Source organism: Oryza brachyantha, chromosome 7, assembly GCF_000231095.2.
Source record: "Oryza brachyantha chromosome 7, ObraRS2, whole genome shotgun sequence".
Taxonomy (NCBI): domain Eukaryota; kingdom Viridiplantae; phylum Streptophyta; class Magnoliopsida; order Poales; family Poaceae; genus Oryza; species Oryza brachyantha.
Window position 1 is genome coordinate 17,466,859 of NC_023169.2, and position 16,896 is coordinate 17,483,754.

Consider the following 16,896-nt stretch of genomic DNA (forward strand, 5'->3'; position numbering starts at 1 on the left):
CAGATTATTTTTGGTTTTTATAAACAGTGAGTTTTTAAAAAAGTTTCTATGTAGAAGTTTATTATTTCGTATTTCTAAAATATATTATCAACTTTGTGGTTAATTTCATAGCTTACACCATTAAATAAGTATGAAAAATTAGATACATTTTAGCTTTCATTTTTTATATATAAAAGAACACAACCTATTTGCAAGTGTCAATATGGACAATACATTGACGTACGTACGTTTTCAAGGACCTAGACATCAAAAGAATCAAAGAGAAAAAAAATTGTGCACATCTTTTTTTAGAAAAAAAGAAGAATATTAAACCAAATACTATATGATTGCTATGGAAACACGGTTAGGCTTTGACAAAGTATGTTCTGTATCACGAGACTGTCTACAGTTTAAAAACGAATCGCCACTTTCATCCCTAGAAAATAATGTAACATGTCTCATCAAATCAGTCTACATATGTGTGTCAGGTGATGATCGAGTTAACAACAAACGCGGAGCACTGATGCATGTATGAACATTTTCAAAGACCAACACATCAAAAGGATAAAAAGAATTACTTCCTCACATCTTTCTTTCGTAAAAAGCCAAAACCAAATATATTTTTATATCATTTATCATGGCAACACGGTGAGCCTTCACCGAGCTGTGTTTTCTAGCTTAGCTTTTTCTTGGATTTTTGCTCGGTTTTTACACGAATGTTTCTTGAACTGCTAAATGATGTATTTTTACAAAAAAGTTTTTATATAAAAGTTCACCACCTACCTTTTCAAAATAGATTTATAACTTCATGGTACTTTATTCCATCATTTACATCATTAAGTAACTATCAAAAAATCAAATATTTTTTCATCTTTCATCTAAAAGCTAAAAAGAACACGATAACTTGTCCTGCTAAACAAGTACACATATGTGTTCGATCATATAGCCAGGTTACCGGCGAAATGTCACCAAATTATTAATTATTAAATGCCAATAAAAACCCAAAAGCACAAAAACATGTTTGGACACTTTATAGCCCCCACACAATCCTAAGTAAACCAAAAGAGCCTATCACCTCCAAATTAAAACTAATCAAACTATGTTTGTGTTCTTCTTCTCTCACTACTAAACCAGATCCTCTTGTTCTTTTGCACGCACACTTTTCAAACAGCTAAACGGTATGTTTTTTATATAAATTTTCTATTATAAAGTTGCTTTAAAAAATCATATCAATCTATTTTATAATTATTTATAACTAATAATTAATTAATTATGTGTTAATCTATTATTACGTTTTCTGTGCCGAATAACTGTCACCCATCCGAACGCGGCCATCTCTCCCTTTTTTTTGTTAAAGCATTTGGGTTTGGAGGAGGGGGGTGGCGCAAGTTGACGGGGGGAGGGTGGTGCTACGCATTTGTTTCTTGTTCGCTTGCTGTCCCCCCGGAAAAGCATGGCGAGAGGTTGCAGCGGTCGGGGTGCTGTCGCGGCCAAGTGCGGACAGTCTGTTCCTCACAACCTGTCCCTCCTCCTATTCTTTGCCTAGAGATTAACAAAACACCATGAGATTATTATTCTATTGCTGCCTTTGCTGCTTCTAACACTGATGACTTAGCCTCTGTGCATCAGATGGATCATGGATGAATATAGGGGGGTCGGTTGCGAGCTGGAGTGCTGCTGGTTTAGCCTGATCTGAGGTTCTTCTTTGTTTATGGAAACATTTTTTTGTGTGGTTTTTTTATTGTTATGGTAGTGTGTTTAGGGCTTCTTTGGAACGAGGGATTTTGAAAAACACACGAATAGAAAGAAAAGCACATGTATTGCGGTGGATGTTAAGAAATGTCAATTAGTCAGTCATGTTGTCGGGATATTTCATAGGAATTGCTGAATGAAGTTTTTTCGAGATGATTGAGCTAGATTTTTTCTAAAATTCTTGTGGATTAGGCTTTTGTGTAGGAATTTCAAAGTATTTCTTTCTTTCTTTTAAAGGAGCGCGTAGGAAATTATTCTAGAGGATTTGTACCCAGTAATTTTCCAAACTACATGTTGAATATTGTAGTTTTCCAAACTACAATATTGTTTACGTAGAACTGTAGTTTCCAGAGGCAAAATTTTGTTTACTTAGAACTGTAGTTTTCCAAACTACATGTTGAATATTGTACATTAAAAAGGAATATGTTGGACAGAGTACATTAGTGCTCATACCAAACAGAAGGATTATATTCAACACAGACGCTTTGGTCACAAGCACATTTTGCTATTCTGTCAAGGCTTGATAACTGGGTTTGTCACTCTCATTACCCATAATTTGATTTTGGTTATTTTCCTATCAACACCAGATCCTCGTGAAGTTTAGTTTATCTTTTTTTTTCCTTCTGAATGAAAGCTCTACGAAAGCAGTTTAGTCTATCTTGCTTCACAAATCTTAAGCAAACAGTGTTATACTGAAGCACGCCTTCTGATTTGATTTAGGTATAATTATTTGCTCAACACATGATTAATAGACAGATACTTCAAACTAAATCCATAAACCTTAACGCTGTATAAAAAAAATCCGAAACTGAAAAATCGAGAACGCCAAATAGAAAGAACAGGGTGTACCTTCTAGAAATTGACAGTGCACAAAATGACCTGGAATGTCACTCTCTCAGAAGTCGTCGCTCTGTTCATCAACCGATCGCTTGGCCGTTGTTGATGAACCGATCGCTTCGTCAGACGAAGAGAGAGAAATTCAGAAGTGAAAAAAAAAGAGAGAGAAAGCTTTTGTGCAGCTCAAAGTCGTTGTGAACAAAACTGTCATCTACAGGACACACTAGTCTTTATCTATCAGAGATTGAAATATTCTGCAGGTGTTTATGTTAATCTTAAGAGGCCAATCATCTGCACAAGGGGCAGCTAAACTGCATCATGCCTTTGTCATTACCTGCTGTCATGTCACCGGCCGCGTGGTGTAAACAGCTGGGCTGTAGTTGCAGCATACGCCAATGCAGCATGTTAATTAATCTCCCCGTTGACATTGCAGAAGCTAGAGCTAACAGCGTAAGACAATGTTCTTTTCGCTTATAACTCTTAGCTTATTGGCCACAAGCAAAATAAGATAGATTTGATTAATTTAATTATGTATTCCCTTCTTTTCATATTATAAGACTTTCTAGTCTTGTCTGATTCATATATGTGCTAATAAATCTAGTCAAATTCAGAAAATCTTATATAATATGAAACGGATAGAATATTAACTATTATAAACTTAGAAAATGGATTTATTTGATTCTTTAAAGAAATTTTCCTCTAACTTTTTTTTAAAAAAAAAATCTTAACACTTAGCAGATCGAAACACGCTCACGGAAATAACGGTATAATATCTCAACTCAAATAGCTCAAAGAACACTGCCTAAGAGATGTTCTTCAGGAAAAAAAAATGTAAAGAGATGTAGTAGCAGAACGATATGATGCTGTATTGCTGTAACTGTAATGTAATGGCCTTGTTGGGGTATCATTTAGGAGATTTAACTACCAAAGTCAACATGATGCTGTCATTAAGGAGGATTGCAGATTAAGAAGGCTAAACTTCGTTGTTTCTTCTTGGTCTGTGGATAGGCATGGGAGTAGAATAGTACTGATTACTGTAGAAAGGAACTTGGCCATATATAGCCGGCAGAATCATTGTTTAAAGATGAAGCAAGTGAGCAGCTGCCACTAGCTTTGCAATTGCTAGCATTTCTTTTTTCTCAAGTGTTGCTGCATAGTTTAAACCTTGCAAATGCATGGTGAGTGAGAGCAACCTCTGCCCTATCAAATGGCTGCTACTGGCACACAGGAGCTTTGACAAGAACCTTGCAGGAAACATTCACAGCTTTCTCATGGCAAAATGCAGTAAAGTCGGTTGCTCTCACCATGGTAGTACAGTTCAGTACAATTTAACCCCTTAGCTTCTTTCAGACAGACAGAGACATAGTACTTGTTTTCCTCCGAAAGGACAACGCCTTCATTGGAGGATCTAGCTTGACAATTACGGGGGCAGTGCATGTGGTTCATGCTTCTTTCCGACATGGATGCGGATCTGGCTCCAAACCTCCATCACTTGAGCATGATCAAAACACAGGAACTACTGTGCACACCTGAAGTGACAAGGAGCTATGACATATTGACATCTGATAATATGAATGGATGCTGAATCTGAAAGTAAACATGGTGAAACATCTAACATTCACTGAAGGTAATCATTTTGGAAGCATATAACCAATTCCTCGGATGACTGCATGCTGCAAGAGTGCAAGTCCATGAAACAAAACATGGTGAACATGCCCAATAAGACTGTAGTGATTAGTGAATTGGTGGTTCCTACCATAAAACATGGCCGATGTTTCAGAATGAGGACCAAGATTACAGGATATAACATCAAAAGGCTTGTAGGCTTCAAATGAGCATGAGATAAGAACCATGACTTGTCACAACATCAGCATCTGTTCACAGCGTTGAACCGGCAAAACATTCAAGATTTTCCTTGTGAAGGCATCACATGATCGTGTATCAGGTATGAATACTGTTGTAGGACATCAATCTGGTGACAGTGAAAAAAATAGCCTTTCTTTAGGGAAACATGCCTAAACTACCTCCTTAACAGAAGTGTAGAGAAAGGAGCATCTATCTTCTATGCCGATAAACACACTTTCCCATGAAGCGAACAAAGAAAAATGCCATTATTGTCTATGCGTGCCTGGAGTCTTGTTAGACATCGTTAGGCAGTGGTTTACATGATGGTAGGGACAAAAGAATTATTGGAACCACTGTGCATAACAAAAGTCACTGTTCTGCTCAGTGTGTGTGCTTGCAAAGAGACTATTATAATGTAATTCTTCCACATACACGCCAGTATGCTCCCGAGTGAAAAAGGGATCTTTCAAATACCCATATATCTTTCACAAGTACCTACAAGAATATTTGCACATGCCAAACAGAGCATGAGTAAGATAATTGGTTTGACTGTCAAATGGTGTGAGAACAGAAAAAGGAAAGAAGGCATACTTCACTTTTAACAGCAGAACATAAATTCTTCTGAATGACATAAACAATTGCTTGAAATTCATCAAATTACTAATGGTCTAGTTTCTCCATTTATGTGTGTTGTACTACATACACTCTCCTTACACCCCCCCCCCCCCCCCCTCTTCATTTTCTTGTCCAAAGTGAATCAGCCCAAAGGAAAACACTAGATTGAAATTCTATGTTGTCTCAATGTGCTTCCTTGTGAAATTTTCAGAAAGAAATAAAAGCCCTGATGTTCAATCACCTGACAATAATCAGCTGTTAAATATACAGCATATTTTATTATCGCAAACTAGATATATCTGTTTTCCAGTGTCTCGTTGCAAACTAGCATTTGAAGACAGTCGTATGCTCAGTGTTTTTTTTCTAAAGCCTGACCAAAACTAACCTCACTTTTCATTGTTTGACATTGAAACTTAAATTAGTCGTTCATATTTTACTTACCTCTTTTGAATTATTTCCAGACACAACCTCACCTTTTGAATTATAGGCTTCAAATTTCTGCAGAAATATATTTAAAACTGTCATATGATGCATATACAGTACTGTACAAAATAATAGAAAACAGAGACCAACCTAATACAGGATGAAATATAACTTAATCAAGCAATTACACCTCTCTTTGAAAGTCTACTTTTACAACTTATACTTCTGGTGCTTAGGAGCAATGCATAATCTGAACATATGCAAATCACATGGACATGAAAGCTCTAAAAGAAAAATATACAGGGCATCCTACTTAATGGTGCAAGTAGTCAGAAAGATGAATACAATTAAATGTGGAGGCTTTCAAGTGGTAGCTTAATGATATCCAACATTAAAAAAATGCTTGGTACAAAGTGGTACCAATTAGATCTTGATATCATGGACGGCAATATGAAAGCCAGAAGAAAATATGGAATTTACATAAAGAGGGCATGAAATACTGCAACTATACACAGCCATCCTGTGTATTCTAGGAAGAAGATATGTAAAAACAAAGGCCAAAATATTAAGTCAAGGAAAAATGGTTGATATGTATAGAGTAACTTTATGATTTTTGGAAAACAGAACAGACAAGGATATAGATATATAGCAACTAATAAATTGTTCAACATCAAGACAGAGGTTAAACACAAACAAAAGCTGTAGCATTGCATTGAATCACAAAGAAACCTAAACTTAGGGGAACGAAAGTACAGAACCTGCTTAGTGACGAATTCAAGTGTAAGCTGTACGAAAGCTTTATCAAGATCATTTTTATCGAGTCCAATCTGCAAAGTGAATTATAGTTAACAAATCATGATAGCACATAATGAACCAAATGGTTATTAGAACTGACATTTTGAACATCATTATCTTGATCTGAGTCAGATATATACAAAAGAAGAACCCATAAGCAGTCACGGAAAACCAAATATTAGCTTACCATGCGTGCCCTCAAAGTTCTTATGCTCACAGCAGGCTCCACCAATTCCCAGCTAACAGAACTCCACATGGATTGTCTTTTCTTTAGTTCATTTTTTATAATCTTCACCGAAAAAAAGGAAAAATAGAGAGGAATAAATAGCAAAACCCCAACATGATCTAACCTAAAGTCACATCATGATGAAAACTTACCGAATGCATTCTCTCTGTCATCATTTTACGAAGAGTTGATATGTCTCCACGTGCCATCAGCGTGTTAACCTGAACGAAAAAGGAAGGGAAATTTGTAATAGAAAAATGCATAATACTCTCTTTGTTTCACAATGTAAGATGTTTGACTTTTTTGCTTGCAATGTTTAACCATTTGTCTTATTCAAAAAATTATGAAAATATCATTTATTTTGCTTGTGACTTACTTTATTATCAAAAGAACTTTAAGCATGACTTGTCATTTTTTATATTTGTACTAAATTTTTGAATAAGACGAATGGTCCAACGTTGCAACCAAAAAAGTCAAACATTTTACATTATGAAACGGAGGTAGTAGTTAGCACTTCAATTTGCAGTCTTTACATACAAAAATATTTTTCATAGAAGAGAGGGAGAACAGAATCATAATTCTATGCAAGGTCACAATACAAATCACATATGCTATGCACTGAAGAACTCCGAGATCAGGTTAGAGTATAATTTAAGAAAAGAAACAAGCATGGACCTCAGTGAATGTTGATATTTGTCATGAAGATAGATAAGGGAGAAAATTCGCCAGTCTGTTACTCTATCAATTAGTAACAGCAAAGAAATTTCATAACCGTAGAGATTGCAAATCAGTAATTTGGACTATTTATCTACTAAACACCTTTTTGACAGATATAGTACTATTTATTGATCTATGCATGTGAATGAGAAACAAGATTGTCAAGAGAGGCATGGCAAGTCTTCAGTGGTAACAATATTCTTGACAGTACCATTGAAAAATGATTATCTTGTAATAATTTGAACACTGCAGAATTCTAAAATTAAAATCACTACAAACAAACATAGGTCCCAGGAAAACATTATCAGATCATGGTATCCACATGGAGATCTGAAACCCATGCAAGATAAAGATGGACTATACGTCTGTACCTCCTTGTATATCTTGAATGCTTGATCATAGAATTGTTTTTTGGTATAGCCTGTTTTCTTTCTCAATCTTGATACAGCATATGCACTCTTCATCTGTCATTGTGGCAACTAACTACTCAGCGCATGATTTGTGAAAAGAGAATATCGTAAAGGAAAATTAAGGGTAACTCACATCAAATACATTGAGATATGCACAGGTAGCAAATAAATTCCAAAAGTTATAATTTAATGTTGATATGAATCAAAAGTAAGAAACTAAATAATACAGATAAAAGACAATGCTCCAAAACATTCTCATATGCAGGCATATAGCATTACACTATTGTAACATGCCAACTCAAAAATAGAGATAATAAAGAAACTATGTGTGTCATGCATCATGAACCTAATTGTGGGATACTCGGATGAGGTGTATACCCGTGTACTGTACGTACTCGTATAGGGAAGAGGGTTCCAATAAGTAAAAGAAGATGTAAAGATAGCAACCGTGTATTATCCGACTAGGTATATGGCAAAACTTAGCACTGTATGTCCAGGTTTCCATAACTAGACGGACCTGGTTGGTTCATATTTGGAAGATGCTTAGTCGTATTCGGTTAGGTATCTATCTCTAGTAACCTTACCCCAATATATAAGGGGAGATAGGAGCGTTCCTCAAGGACTACAGTCAAACAAATTCACGCATTGTACTCATTGCGGAGCCTTTTCTAGGATTTCAGACAATCAACTTACAATCAAGCAGGAGTAGGGTATTATCTCATCCTTGAGAGCCTAAACCTGCATAATCCATGTTCCTTGCGCACCATCATACTTTCGGTCTCATGTGCCACCCCCTTTATTATTGCCGATACAAAACATCGACACTAATAAATACGAGAACATAAAACTCAAAGCTAGATTTTGTTTAAATATATATCTCAAGTTGCGTCATCTCATGTAAACAGCCATTGTTCTGACTGGTTAACAATCAGGCACAGCCAGGTACAGCCAAATTGGTTGTGTCAATGGTTGTGCACGAGTGCCTATGGATTGAAAAGCAACGTGTGGTCAAGGATTAAAAAGGTGACTTTTCAGATTTCTAATCCTGAACTCAATAGATTAATCAAAATATGGGATAGGAGTACTGAAAATGAAGAAGTCACAGGTTGTAAGAAGGAAATAAGAGATGAAAAGCGCATCTCTAGACAAAAAAAATAGTACCTCCAGAATAACGTCTTCCTTTGTTCTTCTCCAGCCACTTGGAGTAAACCATCTAATTCACAAGAAATCAAGGTTATGGTGATTAATGCCTTTTCTCATACAATAGAACGGTCTATTCAAAGAAAATCTATACCTCTAACACATACTCCCTCTGTTTTAGATTATAAGACTTTCTAGTTTTGTCTAAATTCATCTATGTATCTATGCATATGTTTTGTATATGTATCTAGATTTATTAGCACACAAATGAATCTAGGCAATGCTAGAAATCTTATAATGTGGAACAGAGGGAATAGCATATAAGTTATGATATTACTGCACCACTTAACAGTATTTAATCATTGCATGAACGGATAGAGAAAATCAGTGCAACAAAGAGAAATAAAATGCTTGAAATGCCCTGCATCATTCAGCGTTTGAAACAGATTATTCACCGGATTATTGCCATGGATTATCTACTTGATTATAGTGATAAAGTAAATATTTTGAGAAATAAACCTAACAAATTGCTTAGTAAAATGCAGCATTTTTTTAGAGATTGTATTTTTAGAAGTGTGGAGAACATAATCCGGTAAAGAAGCTGGAAAGACAGGGCTATCCATTTAGGAAAAGCCATTAGGAGGGCAGCAGATGGTGCGAACAGTTCTCATGATTTTGCATTCTTCAGGGGTTGCATCCCTCAACTTATCAGCTAGTTCCCCATTGAAGTGTGACGTTTGTGAGCTTAGTTTTATATCTTAAGTGAAAACATATGAATCTTTTCCCTCAACTTTAAGAAACTAAAATGACGATGCTGCAACCACACTGTAGAAAAATCATACAGTAAGAAAAAAATTGAGTTACACTTCTCGCTAGTAAGCTTATCATTCATGAATGAGAATGGTAAAAATGCTACATGGTCCTGTAATGTTCATTCCCAAGGGCTACACTCTGGAATAGCATGTCACTTGTACCTTTTGGTGTTGAGCATAAAGCTAATCTAACATTATATCCTGGAAACTAGAACATAAGTCAGCATTTGGAAAGAGAAGAGCACTTCACCCTAGAGATAGGGCACTGATTACTGCACACAGATTGATTTAGGGAAAAGCGCGAAAAGTCAAAATAAAGAATGATACCTTTTCCAGAAGGAGATTGGTTCCCTAATGCTGTATGGCTCATATATAAAACCAGGGCTCATCATGACAACCTTCAAACCAACCTACACATTTAAAAAAATTACAAGAGTAAATAAACACAATTGCAACAATTATAGAAAGTTCTCTTAAGGAAACCAAATTGCAGCAGTAAATCAGATTCACGCCACACCTTCCGGGCACCAACTGGCACCTTTGATGATGTTTGCGACACTGCTGGTGGCTTCGATGATGACGGTGGCTCTGCCTGTGCTGCTGTCGACATTGATCTTGTATGGTTGGTTTGGAACAATAGCTCCAAAACCTGCAGCATTGCAACCCATGCAGATTTACATCACAAAGCACATAAGACTTATCGGCAACTGATTGTGGATCATCCCCAACTCGATAACTCCACAAACCTTCACAGTATAGACAGGCGACCGTCCCTGGTAACAACTAATCACGCCGCCGACATTGTACGATGAGCTTGCAAAACCTAATGGTACGAACACCGACCAAAAAAAACTGATTGAAATGAATCCCAAATTAAACAGGAAACAAAAGGCAAGCGCTGGGCTGCTCACCTCTCGCACATGTACTTGCGGGGATCAGCGCAAACGAGTGGGCAACCGCGGCATGGTGAACTCTGAAACAGGAACAGAAAATGGTAGTAAGAACTGTCCGATTCGCGCAGTGGGGAACGAGATCTAGACCAAACGGAGGCTGGAGGGAAGGAAGGAGGGACTACGTAGGCGACGGCGGAGGAGGATGGAGGAGGAGCGGGTGGCGGAAGCGGCGGGTCAGGGCGTGCCCGAGGCGGGCCAGAGCCATCGGCTGGATCGTCTCGTCTTGGCGCCGGCGGCAACGGGAGCGGGGGAGGAGCGGCGTGCCGGCGCGGAACCAGGCGGCGGCGAGGGTTTTAGGGAGGGACTCAATCCAAGCCGTTGACAGAGAAGGAGCGGTTGTTCTTACTTGAATCTTCTCTATACTAAGAGAAAAAGGAAGAAGAAAAAAAATGGTTCTCCCATATAGTAGTATGAAACATCAAATAATTTTCATAAAATCAAAGATCAACATTTTGCAGATGGCAATGCGAAAACCAACATAAATTCATCACACTAGGTGCAATGTCTCTATAGCATAAAACACACGTGATAATTCAAACTATTTTTTAAGTATTTGATGAAAACAACCATGTTATACTATCTTAGTTATTGTGATTTAATTAGATCTTCGGTCGGTTTGTGCAGTGGCTAATTGAAGACTCATAGAGAAAAAGGTCATGTCTACTTGATTGATAGAGATAGAGAGCGCAATTAAAAGCTTCATACTTTTAGGTTATATATGCTTATAAGACCTAATTTAGATGGTATGGTCCCATGCTCGAGTTAGATTGGTTTTATATTTCTCTTGATTTATTAGATTATTCAAGTACATCCAATGATACAACCATTTAAACCATAATGCATTAGCAAATATCTATATACAAACGAGACAATTTACTTTTCTATGTGTTTATCTAGCGGATTAATAGGATATTGAATCAATCAGATAACTAATCCTTCTCATATTATCTCATCTCATCCACCCAGTAACTAGCCACTCTCTAACTTGAATCTTATCGTCTTCCTTAACCTCTATGAATACATAGGTTTAATTACTATTTTCTATCGGTCATAATTATACATATGTGACATGTCAGCTTGAGTTTATTGAGCTTGATCTATCAGTCCGCAACGTCATCGATACACGTCCAGTCACAAAATCACTTGTATCCAAGCGTGTTAGCGTGTAGATTGAAGAATGCTAAAAGCAATCGATATTATTTGTGATATTCAAAGATCATCCTGTAGTATTATTATAAAAATGTGAACTTGATACTATATTATTTTTAAAATATAAAGCATTTGATAACTATTTAAAACTATATGACTCCCCATCTAAAATTTAATATTTATAAAATTTAAATATTGTACCAAATATAAATATTTTGAACTAATATTTGTCGCACAAGGTAGGGAAGGAATCCATTTCCAAGCCGACCGATGCAACGCAAGCGTGCAACGCAATCCAAATTCCAACCCAAGTTACCCAACGCACCGCTTCTCCTCCGCCGAACCCACCTTCCCCCACTCCGATCCGATCCAAAATCGCCATGGATTTCTTCAAGTCCATCCTCGCCGAGCCTGAGCCCGACCCGTCCTCGCCGCCGCCGGAGGCGGAGGCGGAGAGGGAGAGGGAGCACGCCGGATCCACGTCGACCCCGCCCTCTGACGCTGGCGGCGGCGGCGGCGGCTGGGGCTTCGGTGGGCTGCTCAAGACGCTCACCTCCCAGTCGGAGACCGTGCTCGAGGCCTACCGCCGCGACCTCGCCGAGTTCGGCACCGGCCTGCGCCGCGAGACCGAGGCGCTCCGCGAGGCGGCGGCGCGCGCCGCCAAGGACCTCCCGGCGCACGCGCACGCGCTCGACGGCCTCGCCGACATCGTCGCGCAGGGGAAGGACGCCATCGCGCAGGTCGCCGCCGCGGCGGGATCATCGGCTGCCCCGGCCTCCGGGCACTCGGACGGCGGCGAGTCCGACCCCAGCTCCGCCTCTGGGCAGGTCCGGTACAGCCGCTTCGAGGCGCAGCTCCGCGCGCTCCAGTCGGATCCGGCCACGTTCACCGCCGATCCTGAGGATGCCGATGACTTCGCGGCGTGGAGGGCAGGGTTTAGTGTGGATGAGAGGAATGGGGAGATCGAGGCGTTGTGCTACGAGAGTGATGTGTTGGAAGGGATGGTGGACAGGCTCGTGCCGAGCTCCGTGGAGAACGAGGTGTTCTGGGCGAGATACTTCTACCGTGTTCATAAGTTGAAGCAGCAGGAGGATGCCAGGTCGAAGCTAGTGAAACGTGTTTTCGCAGCAGAAGAGGACGAGGAGGATTTAAGCTGGGATGTGGATGATGACGATGACGATGACGAAGAACAACATAGAGTGGAAGTACAAGAGGAAGGATCAAAGCAAGAACTGATCAAAGAAGATACCAAACCTGCAGCGGAGGATAAGGAAATTGGGGTAATTGTGGAAGAAAATAAAGTCGAGGCAGTGGAAGAATCAAGTGGTTTGGAGAAGGAACAGATGAAAGCTGATGCAGCGCAACCAGAGGTTTTCGGTAGCTCTATGGTGGTAGTGGACAAGGAGGAGAAGGAAGAGACATCCAAATCGAACATTGAAGAAACAAGTGACAAGAAAGCTGTCACTGAGGAACCACATTCAAGCACCGGAGATGATGCAGCGAAAGACGGAGCACAGCATGAGACAAGCGACTCAAGCAAGGATAGTGACTACTCCATGGTGTCTAGGCAACGAACAACGACCGAGGAAGAGGATCTCGAATGGGATGAGATTGAGGATCTTGGGGAGCATGAAGATAAGAAGGAGAGCAATCGTGGTTCAAGCCCTGCTTCAAAGGATGAGTTGCGGAAGAGGCTCAGTGTTGCTGAAGATGATGAGGATTTGAGCTGGGATATCGAGGAGGAGGAGGATGATAAGCCCTGAAAAAACAACTTGCCAATCTGGTATGAAGTGTCGATTGTATCTCTATACTTATTTTGCCAATTACTTGTGCAAGATATAGAAATATAACCAATAAAAATTGGTTTAGTTGTGCTGATTATGTTATGGATACGTTGGTAAACTCGAGCTTGTTGTTACCAGATGGCAATTGGCTGTGTGTCAATTCATTGATGTCTTTATGTTGCTGTAAATGTATTGTTTTATTTGACTGTGTTATTCAGTTAAAATACGTAGGCTGCACTAAAATTTGAGTAGCATTTGGGCAATTTGTTCACTTGTGATTCTTGAATAAAGTGGTAACTCCAAATTGTCGTCATCCATCAATGATGTAGATTTGGTTTCATTATTCACTAGTGATCAAACTCTCTCCAATAGTAGCAGAGAGTGTATATAGCATACAGTGCTGAGTGGCTGACATTTATATTAAAATTTGCAAGTTTAAACATCTTTGCATATGGGGACGCTGGTGCCACTGAGCACCAAAAACACATTTGTTCTGAAATCTGTGTTCTTGAAACCAAAGTTTCTTTCACATCCTCACCAGAATTCCTCAGGCTGGTATAGGTAAATTAAGTTTTACATCTCTCGTTGTAAGATATTTCTATATCAATTCTGATAGAAATTCGTATGATACACTAGAAAAATCAGTAGTCATCTGTTACTGCAACTTATGCTTTCCAGAGGTTGTCCATTATCATCCAAGGTAATATTCATTCGGTACATGCATTGGGTGTCATGGGCAAATGGCTGATGAAGCTCATGCACAGGATGTAAAGCAGTGAGATATCAGTCTGTATTAAATTTTGGAAGCTTGGGAAGCACAATGAGCAGAAATATTTACCTGTCATTCCTGTGTGATTCGATGTCGCTGTTTCGAACTCCAAATGTGTGTGAGCAGAACTATATTGGAAGAATGGCTATGTACTCTAGAGAAAAATCAGAGCTCCAAGCACCATTGTCTTACCAATAAACTGGCCTAGCTCCGGTCTGCCACCATCATTTTTTTCACCTTTTCATATGCTTATAAGCAAAAAAATGAAATTTTAACCTTAAATTGAAATTAATTTTAGAGTTTTCTTATTCTAGTTTATTTTTCAGTCTTTGCTTTTAGATTGCTAAAAACATGTATATAAAATTTTTATTCATAAATTATTTTCTGCTTGTAAATATAATGTTTGGTTTTTTCACGGAAAAACCAAAAGACGAGGCTCTTTGTATCCGTAACTTTTAGATTGGCTACTCCATAGCAGTCAATGTTAATCTCAAATCTTTCCAATCCAAACCTGTTTAATTCATAATCCGCTGATGCACTATAATATCTTGGGCCGAACCAGGCGAAAGCAATATACTGGGCCTAATTTTGGTCGATATTGCGGCCCACTCGCAACATCTCCGGCCCATTACGGCCCACCCAAGCGCGTCCACAAAAGCAGCAGCCTCCTCCCCTTCCTCCTCCGTCCGGTCAACCATCTCGCAGATCCACCCGCTCCGCCGCCGCCGGCCTCCTCTTTGATCCCGACCCGCGCGTCTCCGCCGCCGAGGTACGTACGCGTCGTCCCTCCCTCTGCCAACCCCTCTCGATTGCTCTCGGGATCCATGGCTCGGTAGACGGGAGGACCCGTGCCCGCGTCGCGTTGCGATGTTGGGCAAGGGATTCGTCCGTATCGCTGGGTGCGTCGCAGGATCTAGCTGACGCGGGATGCGCGCCCGGTTTTCGTTTCCCTCTTGAGGTGAACGCTTTGCTGGGCTGGTTGCGATTTTGAGATGGTTGCTGGAATGGTTTCCTCGTCGGTTTGGCACCGGAATGAATGAGTCAAACGATCTGGTGTACTGGTGTCTGGGTGATTGCGCGCTCGGGTTGTCTGGTTCAAATTCGCTTGATGTGTTGTCGTGGCTTGGTATATTCTGGAAGTTGGTACCCCTGAATGAATTCATGGTTCATTCAGCCTGCTTCAGTGTGAAGAATAGCGTTCTTAATTGGATAGGAATGGCATAGGCATTTATATTTGAGAGCTCCAATAGCGTTCTTTACGTGCTTCGCCTCTTACTCTATTTGAAAATGTTGCATTATCAATAGGAATGCGATAGTACAATGCAATTAGGAAGGTGGTTGCCATTGTCTATCGCATCGATTTAGATTATGCAGTCTACATGCTGTCCTCGTCTGTTTTTTTACCCCTGAAGACTTAGGATGATTGCTTTTATTAGTTATGCGTTCAAGTACTACCTCTGTCCCAAAAAGATTTCATGTTCATAGCAAAAAATCGCATTTCTGGGTCAGAGGTAGTACATTTTATTGATTGATATATGGTTTTTGAATCTGCGTCATATGGTTGTGTTTGTGCTACTACTTCCATCCTAAAAAGACTTTACTTTTCTACACGAGTATGGCTAGATTTGTTTAGAAAAGTGAAGTCTTTTTGGGATGAAGGTAGTAAATTCAAATACGATTTGATGTTCAAAGAGAATACCCAGAGCTCAGAAAGTGCTTGGGAAATGATTAATGAACTACCGTGTTGTGTTCTAGAATATACTCAATATATTATAAACAAGTATTTCTGCTGATAGTTGCTAGTGAGAGACTGAGTGTAACTGGGCAACTTCTAAAAAGCTGTATGGCACTCAGATCAGTACAGGACTTTAAAGCTAATTATGTTGTCTATGGCTAGCAAAATCAATAATGCAATGATTATATTAATGCAGGATGACAGAGGCACCATTTGTACCACGTGAGAAGCTGTTTAAGCAGCAGCAGTATTTCCAGAATTTAACCAAGCACACCCACTTGAAGGGCCGTTTCGACGTAATCACCTCTGTTGCCATTCCCCTTGCGCTGGCTGGCACCAGCTTGTTCATGATTGTAAGTTTGAAGTATCAATTGCTGCCTATGCTACTTGTTTTTCAGCTCTGATCATGTTCAGTCAATAACTATTTTTGTGTTATAAACAGGGCCGTGGCATTTACAACATGTCCCACGGTATTGGGAAAAAGGAGTAAAATTCAGTTGTTCATTAGTATCTTAGCTTGGCATGGAAGTGATACTATCCAGGCTATGACATCTTCTTTGGTTGCAAAATAATACTGTCAATCTGAACACATTTTGGTTCACTTTGTTGCAAAATTTGTGGATATATGATGTCAGCAAATTGATGCTAACTTGTCAGAAATGTGAGAACATTGGCATCGTTGCTTTTACCCAGTTTAATTGCATGCTCCTGCTCTGAGTTTTCGTTATATTGGTGATGTCTCCATGTACTCATTTAGGGTCTTTCATATTATGTGGTGACACCGGTGTTTTGTTATTTCACCATTTGCACGGCCAGTATTAGTTTTGCAATACTATGATGATTGTGAGAGTTTGTATGGCAATATAAACTCCTGACGCATATGTTCCAATCTGGCGATTTGGTTGGTTTCTTGCGCATCTTAATTTCAATTCGGATGTTATTTGGACGTATTTGG

At 39.4% G+C, this 16,896-nt stretch overlaps 2 protein-coding genes and 1 pseudogene across 3 annotated transcripts; 2 read left to right on the forward strand and 1 right to left on the reverse strand.

Moving 5' to 3' along the window:
* Positions 1–4,499: 4,499 nt before the first annotated feature.
* Positions 4,500–10,841, reverse strand: LOC102711086. The gene is made up of 12 exons (XM_006658836.3): positions 10,627–10,841; positions 10,463–10,524; positions 10,298–10,374; positions 10,069–10,200; positions 9,879–9,961; positions 8,761–8,812; positions 7,561–7,653; positions 6,625–6,693; positions 6,434–6,535; positions 6,210–6,278; positions 5,470–5,526; positions 4,500–4,908 (listed from the first exon to the last, which is right to left on the reverse strand). Exons 1-12 carry the CDS (start codon positions 10,707–10,709, stop codon positions 4,822–4,824), a joined length of 966 nt encoding a protein of 321 aa, XP_006658899.1. The 5' UTR covers positions 10,710–10,841; the 3' UTR covers positions 4,500–4,821.
* A 1,192-nt stretch (positions 10,842–12,033) lies between these two features.
* Positions 12,034–13,416, forward strand: LOC102711366 (BSD domain-containing protein 1). Its single transcript, XM_015839266.2, has one exon. The coding sequence runs from the start codon at positions 12,034–12,036 to the stop codon at positions 13,414–13,416; it is 1,383 nt and encodes a 460-aa protein (XP_015694752.2).
* Positions 13,417–14,739: 1,323 nt separating this feature from the next.
* LOC107304572 lies at positions 14,740–16,668 on the forward strand (annotated as a pseudogene). The gene is made up of 3 exons (XR_001550639.1): positions 14,740–14,975; positions 16,138–16,294; positions 16,384–16,668. The product of XR_001550639.1 is annotated as an uncharacterized LOC107304572 (transcript).
* Positions 16,669–16,896: the final 228 nt, after the last annotated feature.

Coding starts and splice junctions, on each gene's coding strand:
- LOC102711086 (XM_006658836.3), bottom strand. CDS start 10,709: ATGGCTCTGGCCCGCCTCGGGCACGCCCTGACCCGCCGCTTCCGCCAC. Junction 10,375..10,462: donor CGCAAGTACATGTGCGAGAG/GTGAGCAGCCCA, acceptor TCGTACCATTAG/GTTTTGCAAGCTCATCGTAC. Junction 6,694..7,560: donor CATTCAAGATATACAAGGAG/GTACAGACGTAT, acceptor TTTTTCGTTCAG/GTTAACACGCTGATGGCACG.
- LOC102711366 (XM_015839266.2), top strand. CDS start 12,034: ATGGATTTCTTCAAGTCCATCCTCGCCGAGCCTGAGCCCGACCCGTCC.